Source organism: Cricetulus griseus (genome assembly GCF_003668045.3).
Source record: "Cricetulus griseus strain 17A/GY chromosome 1 unlocalized genomic scaffold, alternate assembly CriGri-PICRH-1.0 chr1_1, whole genome shotgun sequence".
In the NCBI taxonomy this organism is placed as follows: domain Eukaryota; kingdom Metazoa; phylum Chordata; class Mammalia; order Rodentia; family Cricetidae; genus Cricetulus; species Cricetulus griseus.
The window spans coordinates 104,834,403-104,854,295 of record NW_023276807.1 but is presented as its reverse complement, the minus strand read 5'-3'; the positions used below and the strand labels follow the sequence as shown (position 1 = coordinate 104,854,295).

Sequence of the window (19,893 nt, the reverse complement as noted above, 5' to 3'; positions counted from 1 at the left end):
CAGCCAAAGGCAGGGCTGCTGAGAGGATCCTGGACAGCGCCCTGCACTGCCTCCCTGACCTCAGTGCTCCTCCCTGTTGCCTGCATAGTCTCCTGTTTCTGTTCAGCCAGACTTCCTCCTCTTCCTCCTCCATCACTTCCTCCTCCTATGTTTTTCTTCCTCCTCCTCCCACTACTTTTCATTCTTCCCCTCCTCCTTCTGCTCTGTACCTTAACTACCCAAGAAAGGAGGTACCACCCTGGAAACCACTCCCATGCAGCTCCCAGTGCCTGGGTTTGAGCTCTGCACAGGCTCTAGCTCACCCTCTAAATGCTGTGCTTCCTTCCCATCCAGGGTGGCTATTCTCTCTTCATTTCAAGGTCATAATCCTGGTGCCTGGCACACAGCAGGGAATCTGTGTGGTTCAGAACCCATCCCTTCCTAGAGGTTGACCTTTGCTCTCAGCTCCTGGGAAGCCGTATTTATCTCAACTCAGCAGCAGCTGTGTTCAGGGAGGGCTGGCCACACCTGATCATCTCAGGGTATAGTGGCCATGTTAGGAAGGCCAACCTGTGCACTAGGACAAGAGCCTCCCGTTGCAGCAGATCAGTTGACGTAACTTGTGGGCTCAATGAATCACACTCCTCCCTGCCGGAGCCTCAGTGAAAACTCAAGCATGGAGCTTGCCTGGTTGGCAGTGCTCTATGTGCCCTGTCCTGCATATACAGGAGGGTGACATGCCCATCTCCACAGGGACAAGAAGTTCTGAACTGGGACTTGCTGTGTGTTCTGACAATTCTGTCCTCAACAACTTGCCCTATGCCTGGCATGCTAGCTCTCAGTGAGGGTATGGGAACTGTCAAGCCCAGGCACAATTTGGATCCACAAATGTTCTGATGGCCATAGGAACTATTTGGGGTCCCCCAAACTGTCATGGCCATCTGTGTTCACTGACTGGACAAGGATGTCAGCAGGGCTGGGCCATCTGGTGTCCTTGGGGACCATTAGAGCTGCATAATGGCTCATTGACCTATATGCTCCCCCACCTTGTGGCCCTCTGTCCCCTGAGCCTGACTGTCCTGTGATGCCTCTGAGGCCTGGCTGGGAAGCATGAGTAGGCTGGCCTGTACCTCCCCCTCTAACCTGCATGTGGAGATCACACCAGGAAGCCACAAATCTCACCAACCTTGCTCTTGTCTTCAGACCTGGCTGCTTGTCGACATGCCGGGTGCCAGATGGAGGAGCCTGTGGACAGATTCCCAAGAGGAAGTGGTCAAAGAGTAGTTCTAGGTGTGGTGTCCACACATGAATACCTGTTCAATACCCTTCAAATGGGCTCCACACCTCTCTGTGACACTGAGACCAGAGCATCTAGCGTCTAGCAGCTTGGCTCATGGAGGTAAAGACACGAGGGAAAGGGGAGAGCTGTGGATAGCAGCATGGGTTCCAGGGAGACTGGGCACAGTCCAGCCTAGGGTGGCCAGAGGGGTGCTCTCAGAGCTAGCATCAAGTACAGAGACAGGGGTGGGAAAGAAGTTCTCATGGCCAGTACAACATGAAAGTCACAGCACCCACACTTGCCAGTGCTCTGGTCACAGTATCGGCAACCTGCCAGACACCACCTTCATAGAGAGTTGGTGTAAGGAGTCAAACGGAAGGTCTATGGTTGGCCAGGAAAGGTGGTGTACCACATAAGGCCCTGGCCATAGGCTTTAGCTCACCAGAGAGCACAAATAAGTGTCATTAGCCTAATCAGACTCTCATTGCAGTGTAGAAAACCCATGTCTGAGAATGCAGCCTGGACTCCATGTACACAGAAAGCCCTGGCAGGTCCCACTGCAATGGTTGGATCATCCCAGACTCATGAAAGGGATCTTTGTGTCCAGAGATGAGGACACCTTCGTGTGAGCACGTGTCCCCAAGCCACTATCCCAGTGAGCTGTGCCTGGCATTGGCCAGCCCTCTGTTTAAGGGCTCCATTTACATTTACAGTGGAGCCTCTGCAAAGGGCCTTCCACAAGGCAGCTGTAGTGGCTGGCCTGACTCTCAGGACCTCGCCTTGGGAACAACAGGCGACAGTGGGGATGAGACTGACACATCTGACATCATCCCCAGCCAGGGCTTGCCTCAGAAAAGGGAGGCCTGTCTGACACACAGATTGGAATGCCTCTTTATGGTTACTCAGCATCAGTCTGTAATTAGAACACAACAGATGCAGCTGCCACCAGCTTTGTCTGCTGCCTAGCCCTGCTCAGCTGCCCCAGGACCCCAGGAGAAAGAATAAGTTGCCAAAAAGATGAAATATCAACACAAGGCCATCCTCACTTGGCCCACTGATCATGCCCACTCAATTGCTGGACCTTGCCCCTGCCCACTCATCCCAGTGTCCCTTGGTCACGTGCTCTGGGATAAAGCCAAGCTTCTCAAGCCTCCTGCTTCTATCTGTTCTGCTAGCCCTGGGCAGGGGTTAAGGTGTGAGCTCTCTCCTCTTGCTGCATCCAGTTGGTAAGGACTAGCTCACCAGGCTGACTCAATTCTCTGTCACCTTCAGCTTGAATGTAGGTTCCTGACAGGTGCTCTGCCTTCCTATTCACCTATTCATCCTGAAGCCTCCAGTCTTTCATCACAGCCAAGACAAGCCCTGTCCACACCTCCTCCAAGCAGCACTCCCAGCCTTCTGCTGGTATATCTGGGATAGCTTGGCCTCACACTAGCTCCCTCTAGCTAGCTGTTCTGGAGGGCGGGTTGACCTGCCTCACCTATCTGTCCCCAGCACTCAGTGGGAAGTGGGAGACACAGGTTCCTTGTTCCTTAATTAAACTCCAGTTCAGAGTAGGCCGTGGCCTCTGCCCCCCCCCCGTCCTTCACCTCCGCTCCCCCGTTTTTAGGCCTTCTTAGCCCAGTTTGAGGCAGAATAACGCAAGTCAACTCACTGAGAATCCTTCCCTCCAGGTGTCTGGCCACCCTTCCTGTCTTGTGACATTTCCTCATTCACCTCTGATGACTGAGCCTTGCCCTAGTTTCAGTAAGTCCCCACCCTAGATGCATGTGCTGGTTAGTTTTCACTGTCATCTTGACACATCCTAGACTCATCTGAGAAGAGTTTCACTTGCGGAGCTCTCTAGATCAGGTTTGTCTTAAATTTTAATTGATGTAAGATGATTCAGTCCATCACGGGCAACACCATTCCCTGGTTTTGTGCCCTGGGCCACATAAGAGCAGAGGTAGCTAACTGAGTTTTAAGCAAGCAGTCAACATGCATGCATTTGTTTCTCTCTGATCTTGACTGTGGTAAGACTGGCTGTTTTAAGTTCCTGCCTTAAATAATGGCCCAACCTGAAATCATGAGCCATTAACCATTTCCTCCTCTATGCTGCTTTTGATTGGTTTCTCTCTTGAGATCAAATGGGTCAGAACATGCTACCCCAACATGTGACCAGGCAGCAGCACATGACACCCATTGTTTCTGTGGCAGAAAGATCACTTTGAGCTGGTTACCTGGGGAGGACATGGAAAACACAGGAATGATACAACAGACTATAAAGGGGGAATTCAGGTCTGTATAGAGGTCTCTGTGTATGAGCCTACATCTTCACCTGGTAGATGGGGTGACTGAGTCACCAGGGGTGCCATCACTGGGGAGGTGTGCTTAGCATCTGCAATAGAAACACACACACACACACACACACACACACACACACACACACACACACACACACACACACACACCCAAGGTCTCCTTCCTTCATTTGACTTCTTCCTAACATTCTTTTCTCATGGCTAAGAAAGTGTTATGTCAGCCAGAAATCAGAGCTGCCCTCTGAGATTCACCCTGGAGATGCTCTGTCACCATGGCTCTCCTATGTGTCTATGAGGGACACTCACTCACATGCTTCTCTCTGCCCTTTTATCTTTTGCCTACTTTCTATCACGGGGTCCCCACTAATCTAAGAAGGGTGAAGAGAAAACAGTGTTTCCTCCTCTACAAGGGCCAGTGCCTCCCTGGCTCTGCTTTCAACCAATAGGAAAGAAATGAGGGAGCACTGAGTGCTACCATCAGAATGTAATAGCATCCATGAACCCTGTCTAAAGGGCTCATCTAGAAAGAGACACAGTGAAGCCTGGCTTGGTTTCCAGCCCCAGGAGTTCCAGGGAGCCCTCTCCTTTACTATACTGTCCAATGAAGACAGTTGCTAAGGTTGTGACTTAGAACCAAGCTATTGCACCAGGCCCAACTGAAGAGCTGAACCCAAATAATGTCATTCCCAGTAGAGTTTTGAGATGAAACCATGCTGCCTCTTCAGCTTTCTAAGAAACAGAACTGGAAGAGAACAGGCATAACCTCCCACTCAGGCCTGTTAGGCTGGCAAGCTCCTAAGAGCCTGTGTGACCTGTAGCCACCTTCAGTTAGTTGCTCTGTCTCCTATACAGACTCAGGACCTGGCAATGCTATCACATCTCTGCCACTCCTGCCATCTGCGACTTCATTAGGTCTACACCGCCATGTCCTCTGCTTGGCTGTGGACCACTCAACCTATTTTAGGGAATTAAACAATGCATGATTCTAAAATGAGACATATAGCCATAGGTTGGCTAAGCTATGCCACTGTCATTTTCCATTTTGACACTATTACTGTGATTTATTTTTATTTTATTGGTATTGTGTGGGGGTGCGTGTACCATGGCACATGTGTGAAGATCAAAGGACAAGTTTCTAGAGTCAGTTCTCTCTTTCCACCTTTACATGGGTTCCAGGGGTGGAACTCAGGCTATCACATTTGTGCAGTAAGGGCCACCAGCCATTGAGTCACCTCACTGGCCCTGTTAATAGGAGTTTTAATGGTCAGTGGGTGGGATTCCAGCGAATGCATTAGAAGGCTCCTTTCTCCCAATTTCCCTTTGCCAATGTTATGAAGGCTGCTCTTTTCCACACTTCAGGAAGGAAATCTGGTCTTGATGTGGTGTGACAGGGGCACCAGAGGCCAAGGCTCAGGTAGGGCATGACTGAAAGTCTTTGAGCCCTCGAGTGGGAATGAGGCCTGAGGGGCAGTGGTGGGACCTCACAGCCTGCTCTTTGGCAACCTGATCTCCCTCCCTCAGATTTACTGACACCCTCAATAGCCATACCGCTGAGTCGGGATCATAGTCTATATGTGTGACAGTGCCAGCTCTTAGCAGCACTAGGACCAATTTCACAACCACCCCCTGGGCACAGTATGCAATAGGCATATCCAAATGCTTACCTTGCAGGTACATCTCCTCGCCCTCTGAGAACATCTGGCCGCACCTGACGCATAGCGCACACGAAGGGTGGTAGTGCTTCTCCCCGGCCTGGGGAAACACAAAGGAGGTAAGAGCTGCCACTGCAGTGGGTACCCACTGTGCCACAGACGTGAGCACATCAAAGGCCCAGCAGCTACTGGGAGCAGAGATCTGTACAAGCTCAATAGGGAGCACCCAGGGCATCCAGGGCCTGTTCAAAGGCTGGGAGACCTAGCTCTGCCCGCCTTATCCTTGATCTCGGGAGACTAGATGTGCAGTGCACTCCTGAGTGTGGCTGTGGACAGGTCAGTATAAAAGGAGGGTCTGGTCCCTTCACCTCTGCTTGTCCTGGGGGACAAGAGGTGGAAATAAGGATTGGACGGTGAGAGTAGGCAACTTCATTTCTCTGGTGATGGCAACAGGGAGGATAGTTTTGGGTTGTTTTGTTTTGTTTTGTTTTGTTTTGTTTGTATCTCTGTACTCAGTTCTCTCAATTGGCACTTTCTAGTTTAGTAATTCTTTAAAAACCATTAAATTAGATTATAAATTTTAATCCTAAAACAATAAATAGATTACACTAATTGTAATTTCTTGCCTCTGGCTTACTTCTACATGGTGCCAAAAAAAAAAAAAAAAACAGTCCTAAGGTGCTGATTCCACCATCCTCAACAGTGAATTCCATTCCCAGGGTGCAGCAGGTGGGCCTGCAGCTAAATGTGAACGATGAAGCCTGTGCCTCACAGCATCCTAAAATGGGAAGAGGCTCCACGCCCGCTTCTGAACTGGAATCTTAACAGGCACCTTCCTGAATAAGAAGTGGGGGTGGGGTGCTAAGAGTACCTTACTTCACTCCCTACCTCTGCCTGTTTTCCCTTGAAAAAACTAGGCCAAGGCCCCTGCATATGGGAAAAGAGAATCTAAAATCTTTCCCATGTGGGCCTTGCCGGCTGCTCTGCCACTTTCCTCCTGGCTGTCAACTCAGTACCCACCCATGCTCATGTCTTGGGCCAAGGGATCCTCAAGGTAGAGAGGAGAGACCCCATCCATGGTAGCTGACCCCAGTCCAGGCCCTGTTCATGTTAACTCTGCCACCTGGGTTCCTCTGGAGCTCCCAGCCTCACCAAATGGCCTTGCTCCCTCCCAAGTCACCTCCTTCACAGAAATCTCCCCTAATCTCATGTCTTCTGATCCATCTCTCACTGCCTGGTGAGGGTCCAGCCTTCTTCCTCCCAGAACACACTGAGCTTTGCTGGCAGGGCTGGTGCCTGGGTACAGTGGTCACATCCAGTGCCACCCTGAACAACAGGGTAAGAGTCCAGGTCATTTTGGTGATTACAATAGACAGCACAGTGAGTAGGCAGGGGAGCACTGTGTTTTGAGTTCTGACCAACAGTTGAAAACCACTCAGTGTTTTTAGAAAAGTCAGCTGAATGTCAGAATTGATGTTCCCCAGTTCGTGAACTTCTTATCTGTCTCCACTCCCAAGTTCTCCCAGCAGGTCTGTGACAACCCCAAGGTAAACAAGCCCTGCATGCATTTGTGAATTTAAAGGGACATATAACGCTGGTGGAAACAGTTTCTGAGACACTAAGTTCAGGGCTGAAGAGATGGCTCAGTGGTTAAGAGAGCTTGCCCATCTTTCAGAGGACCTGAGTTGGGTTCCCAGAATCCAAGTCAGATAGCTCACAATTACAACTCACAGCTCAATGTTGTCCTATGTCCTCTTCAAGCATTGCACACACAGAGATATAAACATGTTGGAGAGAGAGGGTGAGAGAGACAGAGACAGAGAGACAACAGACTCTATTTTCCCCCATAACAGTTGTTGCCATCGCTGTGACTTGCCATACTGCATTCACACACTACTCAGTCCCACACATACTAGAAGTTCAGTTCTGTGGCAGTCCTTTATATAATACACTGTAGGTGCATTACAGCCTTCACTGTCATTAGAGGCATGGGTGGAGGGGGACTTGAGCAAGGTCATTCGGTGGGTGGGCAGATGGCAGAACTTGGACACAAGCCAAGCAGATCCCAAGTGCACACATTTCAGCCTGGGCCTGTGGGCTCCCAACCCTACGTGAAAGTCCTCAACTCTAGGGCCAGATCACATAGTCACATGTTCCCTCAACCCTCATGCCCTGAACAATGAACATAAAGATGCAAACAGTCTGAACAGCAAGGAAGAGAAGCCAGCACAGAGGAGGGGGACCCAGGTTTATCAGGGTCCAAGTGAGAGGGACTCTACATTGTTAGAGTGTGGTGACTATCCTGTGAAGACAGGAAAAAGTCCACAGAGGCTGGGTGTGTTTGTGGTCCTAGCTTGAGTAGTGGCTATATGAGTGTGTCTGATTTGTGGAAGTGTGTCCAGGTGCACATGGCCACTCACTCCTCTTTGCATGTCAGTGCATACCCAAGTCCAAGAGTTTCATAAACAGACAGAAGACCTAACTACAAGATCTAAAACAGCACAACTGTCAAGAGAAAAACCTCAAAGAAAGCCCTTGTTAGCCTGGATGGAGACTTAGATCGGACAACCAAACCATAAGCAACCGAGGGACAATCAGCAAGCCAACTTCGGCAAGACCCACCAAAAGCTCCTGTTCAGCAAAGGGCATGGGAGGAGGCTCAGAAGACAAGCTGAAGAAGGGGAGGACAGCTTTTCAGTCATGGATCCCCATGGCATCCAAAATATGTAAAGAACTTCTGCCATTCAACAAGACAGAACCTAGATAAGAAAGGAGCAGCACTTTTTGCCTGTGGATGAGACTGAGAAAGTGTTATTGAAAGTTCTCATCCCCCTACTGTCAGGCCTACATCAGGTTCATAAAGAGCCTGGACAGGTATGGAAGCAAGCTCTTATTGGAGAGCAGGGCTTTTAAACCAGCTCTGAATGTCTGAGGAACCATGGAGAACACTTGCTGCCACTGGGCAGGAGGTGGATGAAGCCATGAATGTAAGGCCACACAATGTGCATTTAAGAACAGGGAGATCAGAGACAACTGAGAGAAACTTCTTAAAGACTAGGTGACAGTTAACCGTGGGAAAGATCTTTCCTTCTATGACCATAGCCAAAGACACCTCAGCCACCTCTGCCACTGACCTGTCAGCCATCACCCAGCCCACCACTGAGGAAAGCCACCTGGAGATTGTTTTGCACAGCTAGAGAAAGTGAAATGGCCAGAATTGTGACAGTCAGCAGGGGAAGAAGCAGCATTGCTCATCACCTCTGAGGACCACAACTCTGTGGATAAGTCTGTCATTCAGAAATGTCACCCTGAGAGTCGCTGCCACAATGAGAAGCGAGAAAGTTGAGAAGTGAACCCTGTTCATACTTGAGATGGCCAGTGCTGGGTGACAATGACAATCTTGGTCATGGAGGAAACTTCAGTAACCATAGTGTTGGCTGATATGGTGGCAGTGGTGATGGCTCTAATGAGTTTGGTAATGACAGTGGTTATGGGGGAGGCAATCCTGGTTACTCTGGAGAAGGCAGAGGCTATGGTAGTGATGGGTGGGGCTATGGTTAGGAGAGGCTATGACAGCTTTAACAATGGGGGACAGAGAGGAATTTCGTAATAGTAGTGGCAGCAACTGTGTCGGTGGCAACACCTATTGAGGTTGGAAATCACAAATATCAGTCTTCAGATTTTGAATCCATGAAGGAATTTGAAGGCAGGAGCTTTGTCTCTGTGGTGTGGAAGTTCTTAACACTTTGCCAAACTATGAAACCAAGGAGGCTATGATGGGCCCCATCAGTGCATTGCTACAGCGGGGGCAGAAGGTTTTAACCACTGCTAGGAAACAAAGCCTAGTAGACATGAAGGCCAGAGATGTGACAGGGAGCCACAGGTGACAACAGATTGTGAACTCAGGACAGTACCTGTGACTGACTGTGTAACAGGTTATTTGGTTTCTGTTCTGGGGAAGCATGTAGCTCTCTAACAAATTGTTTCTGGTTTATTTGTTTGTCTGGTTGTTTGTCTGGTTGTTTGGTTGTTTGGTTGGTTGGTTGGTTTGGTTTGGTTTGGTTTGGTTTGGTTTTTGAGAATGGGTTTCTTTGTGTAGCCCTGACTGTCCTAGCTCTGTAGACCAGGCTGGCCTCAAACTCACAGAGATCTACCTGCCTCTGCCTCCCAAGTGCTAAGATTAAAGGTGTGTGCCACCACCACCCAGTCTCCAACAAAGTGTTTTAACTTTGGCCTTTTTCACTCAGTTGATTGTTAAATTCATTAGTTTGATCATGACACCAAGTAAGTGTGTCTTTAAAAAACAAAAGAAATGGGCTGGAGAGATCTCTCAGCTTAAGAGGGCTTGCTGTGCAACCACAGGGAGCTGAGTTCAGATGCCAATACCCATGTAACAAGCTGAGCATGGTTTCATGTGCTCCTCTAACCCTAGCAATAGGGAGGGCAGGGCAGGGACAGGATGACTGGGGTTTGTCGGCCAACAAGTTTGAAGAGAGACTGTTTCAAGGAATACACTGGAGAGGGATAAAGGAGAATACCCAACACCTTCCTCTGGCCTCTGAATGCAGGTGCACAGAGTCACACACCTCTACACACATGTATACATACACCACGGGGTAGGGGTGGGACAACTTGGATAGGCATTTCTCCAAAGATGATAAGAAAATGATGGAGCAGAAAAGACAGTGTCACATGTCACTGTCACAGGGACTTGCAAACCAGCTTCTGACCCATGCAGACATGGAGTCTCATACCCACCACAACACCTGTACATGTACAAGAACAACCAAGAGCATGGGAAGCATGTGGGGAATTGTGTCATTCATCATACGAACTAGAAGTCTACTCCTTGGTGTCTGAGAAACAGCAAAGACTCCTATGCTCAGTTCACAGCAGCATGGCACGTGCTGGCAAATGGCTCCTAAGCTCACATGTGCACTGTGAAGGAGGCAGTGTAGTACATCCGTCTGAAGGATGCTGAATGGCTATAGAAAGGAGGTGGTGGTGGACAGCTGTGGTGGACCTGCAGTGTGGACAGCCTGTGAACACTGAAGGGGAGGAGCCAGCCATGTAAGGTCAGCTGTGTGACTCAGAAACATCCAGAACAGGCAAAGCAAGAGACAGCCAGGGGCCAGAGGTGACCCTGCCTGTGTGGAGGGCTCCTTTGGGGGAATAGTAAAGCTGTGGGACTAGTGAACAATGGCTGCCTGGGATGCCCTGGGAGTTTGTGTGTTTTAGTGAATTCCCAGCGGTTAACTACAGTTTGGGTTCCTCTGCATCTGGAAGATGTCAGTCGCTGGTGGTGTTCCTGTTACTGTCAGCCATGTGTCAAGCCATGCATTCAGAGCTTTCTATGCATTCATATCCACTGTCTGTGTGGGCACTGTCATGCACACCCACTTCTCAGATGAAGAGCCTGAGGCTCAGGGGAGCCAGAGCCAGGGCTTTAGCCAGGGTGGCAGGCTTCCAGTCTGGAGCAGACACTACTCCCAAGAATGTGTCACAGCCTTGGGTCATACAGACTGGCTGTGGCTGAGCCCCTGCTGGGTCTGGGACTCACAGCATGGGTTCCCTGTACCCTCATTGTCCATGTGGTCAGTTCCTAGACCTGGTTGGTGATGCTACAAGGTAATGGTAAAGGGGAGGTGGTCACAGAGTACCTGCTCTGTGTGGGTGCCTGACTCTCTACAGAACCCCACACCTAAGTGAGAACCACAGGTGAGCCAATGCCCCAGCACCCCTCCCCCAATGACCACACATCTTGATTGCATGGGGACAGTCATCTTCAGCCTCACAGCTAGGAGAGACAACTGCTCTCATTATTGCCGGGGCCACTCATCTGCAAAGCATGGCAGACAATAGCTGAGTCACGTTTCAAGGATGCTCTATGTTCTAGAACAATCTATCTGTGATGGAGATATAGAATGGAAAGCCTGTATCCCTGGAATCATAGAGGATACCATTAGGCTGTGGGGCCAATGAGGGGATGAGCCTTCAAGTCACCAAATCCATCCCAGGTCAGCCCAAAATCCAGGGTGATGACTCCTGCCTAAGACCTTTACTTACTTTATGTGACCTGAGCCTTATGACCTGTCTTGGAGCACTGTCCCCTACTATAATATGGAGGGCCTCTCTTGATTTAGGCTGCAGTAGGACAACAGAGCTCTTTGATTTGTGAGGACACTCAGGTATGTCATCCCCATCCCCCTTCCCCTCCTTCTCTTCTCCCTCTCCTTCTCCCTATGCCTCTCTTTCCCTCCCTCCCCTACTGCTACTGCTGCTGCTACAGAGAAACTGTAAGAGGCCAATGAGGGTGACAGAGTCAAAGCTATGTATCTTTGCTACTGCTGTCACAGCCCACTGTCACTGTGTTTCCCTTACAGAAAGGGGTCTTCCATCCTTCTATCCAAGCAGGATTTTCCCACAGGAAGACCAAACATCAAGAGCAGGTTGCTTCATCACGGAATGTCTATGTCACTACCCCTGCATCCCAGCAGGCAGATGGCCTAACCTCTTGCCTGCTTGGGGCTCAAGATGGCTCAGATTTGAACAGTGCATCAGGAGCCCAAAAGGTTTTGGCAGTGTGTGGTTTTAGAAAAATTGTTATGCCTTCCAACAAGTAACTGTCATCTTTAGCAAAACAGACCAAGGCTGGCAATGGAGATGTGAGTAGCTCACAAAGGCACAGAGCTCCTGCAGCCCCAGCAGGCCCAGGCCAGTAGGCAGGACTCCAAGGATAGTCCCCAGCAGTCCCACAGAAAGGGTCAGTGGCACTAAGGTGGGGTAGAAGCCTCATGCCTCTCCTTGGCAGGGTGGAGCATAGGGCCACTCCTCACATGGCCAACATTAATCCAGATCTTACTAACTTAGAATCACATACCTGAGGCCAGTAACTCCTTCCTCAGACCCAACCATAGGGTCTGATGAACCAAGTTATCTGGGGACCTGGACATGCCTCCCACTGCCCCTGGATTCTCCTTTGGTTTCCCCATGGAAAGCAGAGCTGGTTCGGCAGGTGGCTGCTTGGAGACCAGGGCATTTCTTGGCTAGTCTCAAAGGTATAGATACCTTTATTCTTGTTTATTTTTGCAATGTTGGGTTTGAACTCAAGAGTCTTGCCTTTGCAGGGCAACTGCTCTCCCACTGAGCTATATCCCAGCCTTTGGTCTGTAGAGACAACCTCACTTCGTAGCACAGGGTAGCCTTGAACTTGCAAGTCTCCTGCCTCCACTCCCTGAATACTGGAATTCCAGATGGGTGCCATCATGCCTGATTTGCAAATTCCTTGTGACTCTCCAAGACTGAATCCAGATGTTAAAAGTCCTAATTGCCATGGTGCAATGAGGAAATGAAATTTACAAGACAAAGAATCAAGACCCAGAGCAGGTGCCAAGCAGCCCAGGAATACCTCATGGATGCAGCTGCACTGAGTCCCCAGGGCTCTTCCACCTGAGACCTTGTGGGAATCACTTGCTCCCAAAAGAAGAACCAAGTTAGTGCATGCCCAACAAAGCCCCAGAGGTCTGGAGTCCCAGCCCAGATGCTGACTGTGTCTCTGTGCTCATCCCCCTTACCACCCCACTAGCTCCTCACTCCTTGGGATCTGTTACTGACATACTAGGCCCCCTGGGTGACCCTATATCCACCTCCCCTCTTGATTCTCACCATCAATTCCACTTAGGAAGTCATCTTGGGAATCTGTGCCCTCTACCCATACAGCCATCCTTAAGGCCCACCCAGGGATGCATCCCATGGAAGGTGGTTGGAGGGGGAACACAGGCCCACAGTCAATCATAAGATCTTCCTGGAGACAGAAAGTTCTGGCCAAACACATGAGGGAACAACTGAGGATCCTAGCCTACAGTGGCATACACACTTGTGCCTGTATCTGTATGTGTGTTTGTGTGCCGATTTGTGTTGTTGGTGTGTACATATATGTCTATGTGTCTGTGTGCTTGCATGTGGCATGCTGTGTGTCTGTGCTTTTCTGTGTGTCTCTGGGTATTGTATCCATGTGTAAGTCTGGGGGTTGCCTCTATGTGTGTGTGTGCAAATGTGAGTGTGTATGTGTGAATGTGAGTGAGGAGTGTGTGTAGGTGAAATGCAAAAATATTTCTAAATACTGAATAGTTTATGTGTCAGCATTCACCAGGAGTGATTTTATTGTTTATTTTACATAAGCCTTTTGAATGCATTTTAAAAAATAAACACACTGGTTTTATGGGCTTGAGATCCTGTCTTCATTGCTATCTTCAGCTTTCAAATGCTCCCAACCATTTGAAAACAGTTTTTTTTTCTGCCAGTACTAAAGAGCACATGCATATGGAGTGGCAAGGAAAATGCCCATGGGAATACAGAAGTGGGCAGTTGAAAGTAACATCCCATCATGACAGGAGATGGTGTATGGAAACAGAAGTGTGTGTGTGTGTCCCTGACTCAGGGCAGAGCAACCTGGACAGCCTTCTCTCCTGCAGAAGTTCCCTTCATCCTTCATGGCAAGGACCTGGATACTTCATTTGTGTGGGGCCAACCCCCAGCTCAGAGTGAGACACAGTGAGTTCCGTAGGAATTAATACCAGGAATGGAGAAAGAAAGAAAAGAGGGATGGAGGGAGGGAAGAAGTGAGGAAGGAATTAATTAGTGGTCCCAGAGGGACCTGGGCTTCATGTTACCATGGTGATAGCCATAGGTATAAAACTGCATTGAAAGTGGGGCCCAAACCACGGTGCCATCAGGGTTAAGAGAGAGTAGGGCCAAGTTACACCCCCATACCATCTCACCCCCACTTTTGCAGAAAGAAGAAATGGGGCTTATAGGATGGCTAGCTAATGACTAGGCTCTGAGCATCACCAGGGACACACACTCCTTCCACATCTCTCTCCTATACCCAGCTCCAAAAGACTCCCTAAGGACATGCCTCGAGTCCTCTGGCAAACTGCAGCTCTCTGCATGTTAACTTCAGCCACCTCAGGTCTCCACCTTGTAGCCAGGCGTGAGCTCTGCCTCATCGCCCACATACTACCTCTGCTCTCAACTGTCCATCTCTGCTAATGCCCCTCCTTAACCCCATAGGTCCCCGTGGAGCAGGCTCCTCAGGACTGCTGTCAGCGGCAGGAATGACAGAGGACTAGAAGAGGGAGGAGTACCCACCATCACCAGGAACACACATCTCCCAGGCAGTACTGCTGGCACCAAGAGCTTAAGATGGCACCGTGCCTACCTCATACAGTCACAGCACAAATGGGGCTGTTGTGGGGGAGCACAGGAGGCTCCCACTTGGGCCTCACAGAGAAGACAGCTGACAGCTGGGGGCTGAAAATGGTCTTAGGGGCAAGAGGGACTGCAGGGACCTCCAGCAGCCCACCCACCTGCTCAGCACAGCTCCTGCCAGCTCTGCCAGGCTTCCTACCTGCACAAGGTCTGTCCCCAGCCCTTCTCAGCACACGAGCCTGGACCGCATGCCCTGAGGGTGTCACCCTCGCCCTCAGCCAGCCTCCGTACTCTTGTCCTTTTTTGTTCCTTCTTCCAGTAAGTCACTTGTTCCTGCAGCTTCCCCAAGAGCTCAGTGTCACTAGCCGGGCGCCAGCCCGCCTGGCCCAGCTTCAGGCAGTGCCACTGCAGCGCTGCTCTCTTCTGCAGAGCTGGCTGTCTCCGCACGCAGCTCCCACCTCACACCCGCCAGGAGGATGCTCAGAGCTGTGCAGAGCACAACGACTCAGCCGTGCCACCTCCAGTAACTACCACCACCACCACCACCGCAGCACACTCGCCCCCAGAAAAAGCAAAACCAAAAGCATGCAACTCCCTGGGAAGCCCTTTCTCCTCCACTGCAGGCTGTAGAGGAAAACCAGGACTGTCCAGATCCTGTTAGCCAGGAGAGCCCCTTCCCACAGTCCAGACAGAGTACACCAACAGTGCTTCACAGAACCTAGTCCTTACTTCTGCACTTAGCTCAGAGACACAATAAGGATGCTCACTCTGCAGATGTGGTCATGTCCTTGCCTTGCTCTCACCATGCATGAGGGACACCAATGGCCTCATAAGAATGTCCCTCCCATGCATTATCCTGGGGCAACTCAGAGCTGGGATATAGGGCATGGAACATGTCACAGCTCAAACCTCACCAACTCTCTCATGGCCAGGTCTCAGAACTGCGCCAAGTCTGCCCACATAGGCTAGCTTTTCTAGATGAGGGTCTGCTGGACTCTGCTATGAAGTGGACCAGGTTCCCAAACTGTGCTTTTAGTAGCAACAGTAATGGCAGAGACAGATCCCAGATGCACCCACATCAGCCCACAAGGTCACAACTTGCCACCCAAGGTCTGCTCTCTGCCAGAGGTCAGGAGAATTAGGGCAGCCTTTGTCCAAATTAGGCTCTGCTGGGGGATTCCCCACACTTGGCTGAGATCTAGAGGCTTTTTCACATCTAAGAAAGAGGGACAGCTGTGTGGTCAGCCAGGTGCACAGGTGCCGAAGTATAAGGGAGAGGCAGGAGCTCCAGGTCCACAAGGGAACACGGGCCTGTTTTCTTAAGCTTGAAGTCTTCTGTGGGAGGGCAGAATACAGGCTTCAGTGTGCTATGGGGAGGGGCACTGAGAGTCAGGAAGGCCAGGTGGGCTGTCTAGGGAAGCAAAACCACACAGTTGTCATAGTCACTGCCATCCCAGGGGCTAATACTGGCACATGCTCTTTTCAACAAGACATGTTTAAGCTGTTTTAAAAGTTCCCAGGGAGCATAACACTCTGGAGCAGGAGGAAACAGAATCAGGAGTTCAAGGTCAGCCTCAACTATGCAAGAAGTTCAAGGCCAGCCTTGGGCTACATGAGACCCTGATTCAAAAAAAAGTTAAAACAAAAAATAATGAAAACAAAAGCCACCAAGGATGAACTCTTGTTCAGGGAGAGAAACAGGGAAGGATCCTGGGCAGAGTGAAACTCTAGCGATGGTGGGAGGGACAAGTAGGACAGGGGTAGATGCGGTTGGGACCAGGCAGGCTTCAGTGGGATGGAACAGGCTGATCTTTTGTCCTAATCCAGGATTTGCCTGTATGACTACCAGCTATGCTCTCCACACAGGACAAGACTCACAGGACCCACAGAAGACAAAAGTCATGATCTTACTGCTCAACCCACTCAAACAACTTGAAGAGCCCAGTACACAGGCAAGCAATGTTTATGAAAAAGAGACAGAGTAGCAGCCTGCCTCAGGGCTGGGGAAAGGCAAGGCCTTACCAAGTTGGCAAAGGCTGAGGTGGGAGAGGGCCAGAAGACTCTAACCAAAAAGCATGCAATTCACAGTGCCTGCCACCAACTGTGCAAGCATTTGCAGTTTTGACCTGGCATCCATGTTTGTATGGACTCATCTGAAGGAAGAGTATGGAGATTACTAGCGTGAATGGAGCCTTGGGAAAAGATGATCACTGTAGTCTTATTTACCACAGTAAATCAGAATATACCCCGCCTAACCAGAGGACAAGTCTAGCACATCCCAGGTCCCATGGGAGTGGGTGTGTGACACATGCTGACATGCGCTTACATCTGAGTGAGCTATGAGTGTTGGGCTATGGAAAAGAAGGGGATCACAAGAGATTACACAACAGCGCGGTGCCATCAACGTGAACTCTGTATGGAGAGGAAAAGGTTTGGAGTGTGCTAAGGATTCTGGGCACAGGGAAGGGACTAGAAGATTCAGGGTTCTTTCTGAGATGACTCAGCTCTCAGAAAGTGCCAGCAAGCACTGGCCACAGGCTTCTCACCTCAAGCACTCGGCCTGTGATATACTTCTCACAGCCATCGCAGCGGATGCCGAACTTGGTGTGATAGTCAGCCTCACAGTAGGGTAGCCCATCCCTGCAATGAGACAGGCAGTCAGGAGGGCATAGGGTCACCCATTTGGTCCCCAACATGCAACAAACCTCACAAGAGAACTTTCTCTCAACATGGAGGCAGGGTAACTTTCTCCCACTCCGAGAGATGATTCCTGGACACCTAGCAATCATTTACCACCCACTTTGACACCACATGAGAAATATGAAGGGGTGAGTCCTACCTTCTACCTGAGTTTTCAAGTGTGGCTGTACACCTAGCACTGCTGGTGGCAGCAGGAGTCAGTGTAGAGGCAGGCTGCTCTAGAAGCTGTGTCCAGGAGAGTAGCCAACTCTGTTCTGTGTTAAATGGCCTAGCCATCATCCCAGAGTCATGGGAAGACAGTGTAGATAGGATATCCCCCAACTTACCTATCCTTTTTTTCTTGGCACTGTGAGCCTATCAATAGATGAAGGGCCACAAAGGCAGGGAGCGAAGGCTCAGGGAAGGGAAGGCTCAGAGAGGCATGGAGGTTGCAGGTGGGACCTTTTTCATCCCCACTTAAGATGGGAAACAGTTGCTGGGAGGAGACATGCAAACAGTCTTGGACTCAAATGTCATGTCCCAAGTGTGTCACTTAATATCACTGACACTCAGCCCCTCCCACAGTAAAACAGGAGAAATGACAGTGAGTTCTTCAAAAGAGGTGATGCTGGGGTCTGGCTTAAGAAATCACTTGTCAGTGTCCTAGACTATTGGTGTTGCTAGCTGTGGTTGTCTTCAGCCATGGGCCACAGACCATCAGGAGTTAGTGTGGAGGTGAGAGGAGGGTGGACTCTACTAGATTTCCACAGCCATGACAGGCAGGTATACTCGGGCTGTTGGGTTTTAGACTGAGTGCCATACTCCTTCCTTAGTACCGGGACCCTCACTAGGCCCCAGGACGAGCGCTCCAGGACTGGGTGCCCCTCTGTGACTGTCCTCCACTGATCTCAGCTCTCAGAAGGAGAGAGGATGCAGACCTGGAGACCCCATAAGCTCATATTATCTACAGCAAACCCAGGAAGTTCTTAGATTCCATCTCCATGGCAACATCAATGTGATCTCCCCCTCAGTTCTGGGATGGCTCTGGAGGCTGCTAAGTAACATGTTGGTGTGGGTGAGCCACCAACGCCCTGTGTGGGGGGCACCTGATGGGGGGCCTCACTACCATTTTCTTCAGAGTCCTGCACACCAGGCTCTGTCCAACTGAGCCACTCCCCACAGTGTGACTGCGATGGAGGCTGGGGGGCTAATAAGGCTTCACAGATTCATCCATCAGAGTAGAAGCTCACTTTGGCTTGGGGACATCACTTTAGACAATGTTTAATTTTGTGACCAATGGGGGACATGGCATTATAATCAGGAACACCGAGAGGTCCCTGGTACTCTCTATTCAGTCCCCTGGTGACAGAGTGTACCTGGGTGCCACCACGAGCATATTGTCCTCTGGGACTCTGTACATGTCCTCCCAGACATTTGTGTGTATGTACACGTATATACACAATATATGTGTGTTCATGATTGTGTGCATGCATGTTTGTATGTGTCTGTGCATGTATGTGCACACACTGTACATGTGTGTCCATGCTTGTGTACTTAGGTACATGCATGTGTGCACGCATGTGTTGCACACATACTCCACTCTATGCAATGTTACCAGGGGACCTTTATCACCTGATCAATCCATGCACGAATTTAAATTTTAGAGCATGAAGGAGGACATTCCTGTGCTAGTGGGCACTCTTTCAATCACCCCCCAGCTCACTTCACCTGTACTGTGAGGACTTTTTTGCCTCACCTCCCTGATCCTTGAGTTAAAATATATCCCAGCTCAAACCATGATCCCACAGTCTGTTGCAAATGCTGTCTTCTCCCCCAGGCAGGCTCACCCCCTTAACTGCATGCTGGAGGAACACTGAGCCACTGGGTAGGGGATATCCCAAAGTACATCTATGCAGATCAGAGCAGGCTCTTATAGGCTCCCATGCTCCCATGGGAACAGCCAGCCTGAGTCCTTGCAGCTAGCCTCTACCAGCCGTTAAGTGCTCTACAGGGCATCCAGTGCAGGAATGTCCAGGCACCAAGCAAGTAGCATCATCCTGGAACAGAGAGGCAGGTGTTTTATGAAGTCAGAGCCACGAGCTCCATTCCTCTGCTTCTAGCCACAAGTCAGAGCTGGAGACTGCAATCTACTTCAGCAGGACAGCTGGCAAGGGAGAGGAAGGCTGCAGGGACCAGAACAAGTCCTGGCCCTTGCTCTTTATCCAGGAGCAGAACTAGTTGACCCAGCAGGATTGGACCCCCTGCCCCACCTGCAGCATCTGGCAAGGCCTTCCTGAGCTGGCTCTGTCTGCCACACTCACTTGCTGATGTATTCTGCATTGAGGAGTTTCCCACAAGTCTTGCACTTGAAGCAGCCCAGGTGCCAGTGCTTGTCCAAAGCCACCAGGGCCTGGCCATTCTTGATTTCTAGGCCACAGCCCCCACAACCTGAAACAGAGAACAAACAGACACCTTCACTGTGGGCCCAGGGGCCTCCTACTGCAGGGCTCAGTAACCCCACCAGGGCACTCAACCCCTCAGAATATTAGGCCACAAAGAATCACCCAGGACAGCCCAAAAGGAAAAAGACAGACACAGTGGCATGCTAAAAGGACCATGTCTCACAGTTAAAGGAAGCCTTTGTGCAGCCCATGGTGAGACTTGATCTGTGTGTGAGGAACATTGAAACTATGCAGCCTAAGTTGGAAACTGGGAAAATCAAGATGGAGATGAAACCAGCCTTCTAAAAGATGGGATTTGTCATGGTACAAACCATACCCTCACACCAGGGTGT

At 50.2% G+C, this 19,893-nt stretch overlaps 1 protein-coding gene across 8 annotated transcripts in view; it reads right to left on the bottom strand.

Moving 5' to 3' along the window:
• The window catches only part of Ablim2 (actin binding LIM protein family member 2), an 89,988-nt gene that overhangs the window by 55,700 nt on the left and 14,395 nt on the right, over window positions 1-19,893 (bottom strand). For all 8 annotated transcript variants that reach the window (XM_035452979.1, XM_035452986.1, XM_035452981.1 and 5 more), the window contains exons 5-8: window positions 19,421-19,547; window positions 16,967-17,060; window positions 5,223-5,310; window positions 1,166-1,224 (exon numbers count right to left, since the gene is read on the bottom strand). In XM_035452979.1, the coding sequence (XP_035308870.1) occupies window positions 1,166-1,224; window positions 5,223-5,310; window positions 16,967-17,060; window positions 19,421-19,547 (368 nt within the window). The remainder of the gene's footprint in view (window positions 1-1,165; window positions 1,225-5,222; window positions 5,311-16,966; window positions 17,061-19,420; window positions 19,548-19,893) is intronic.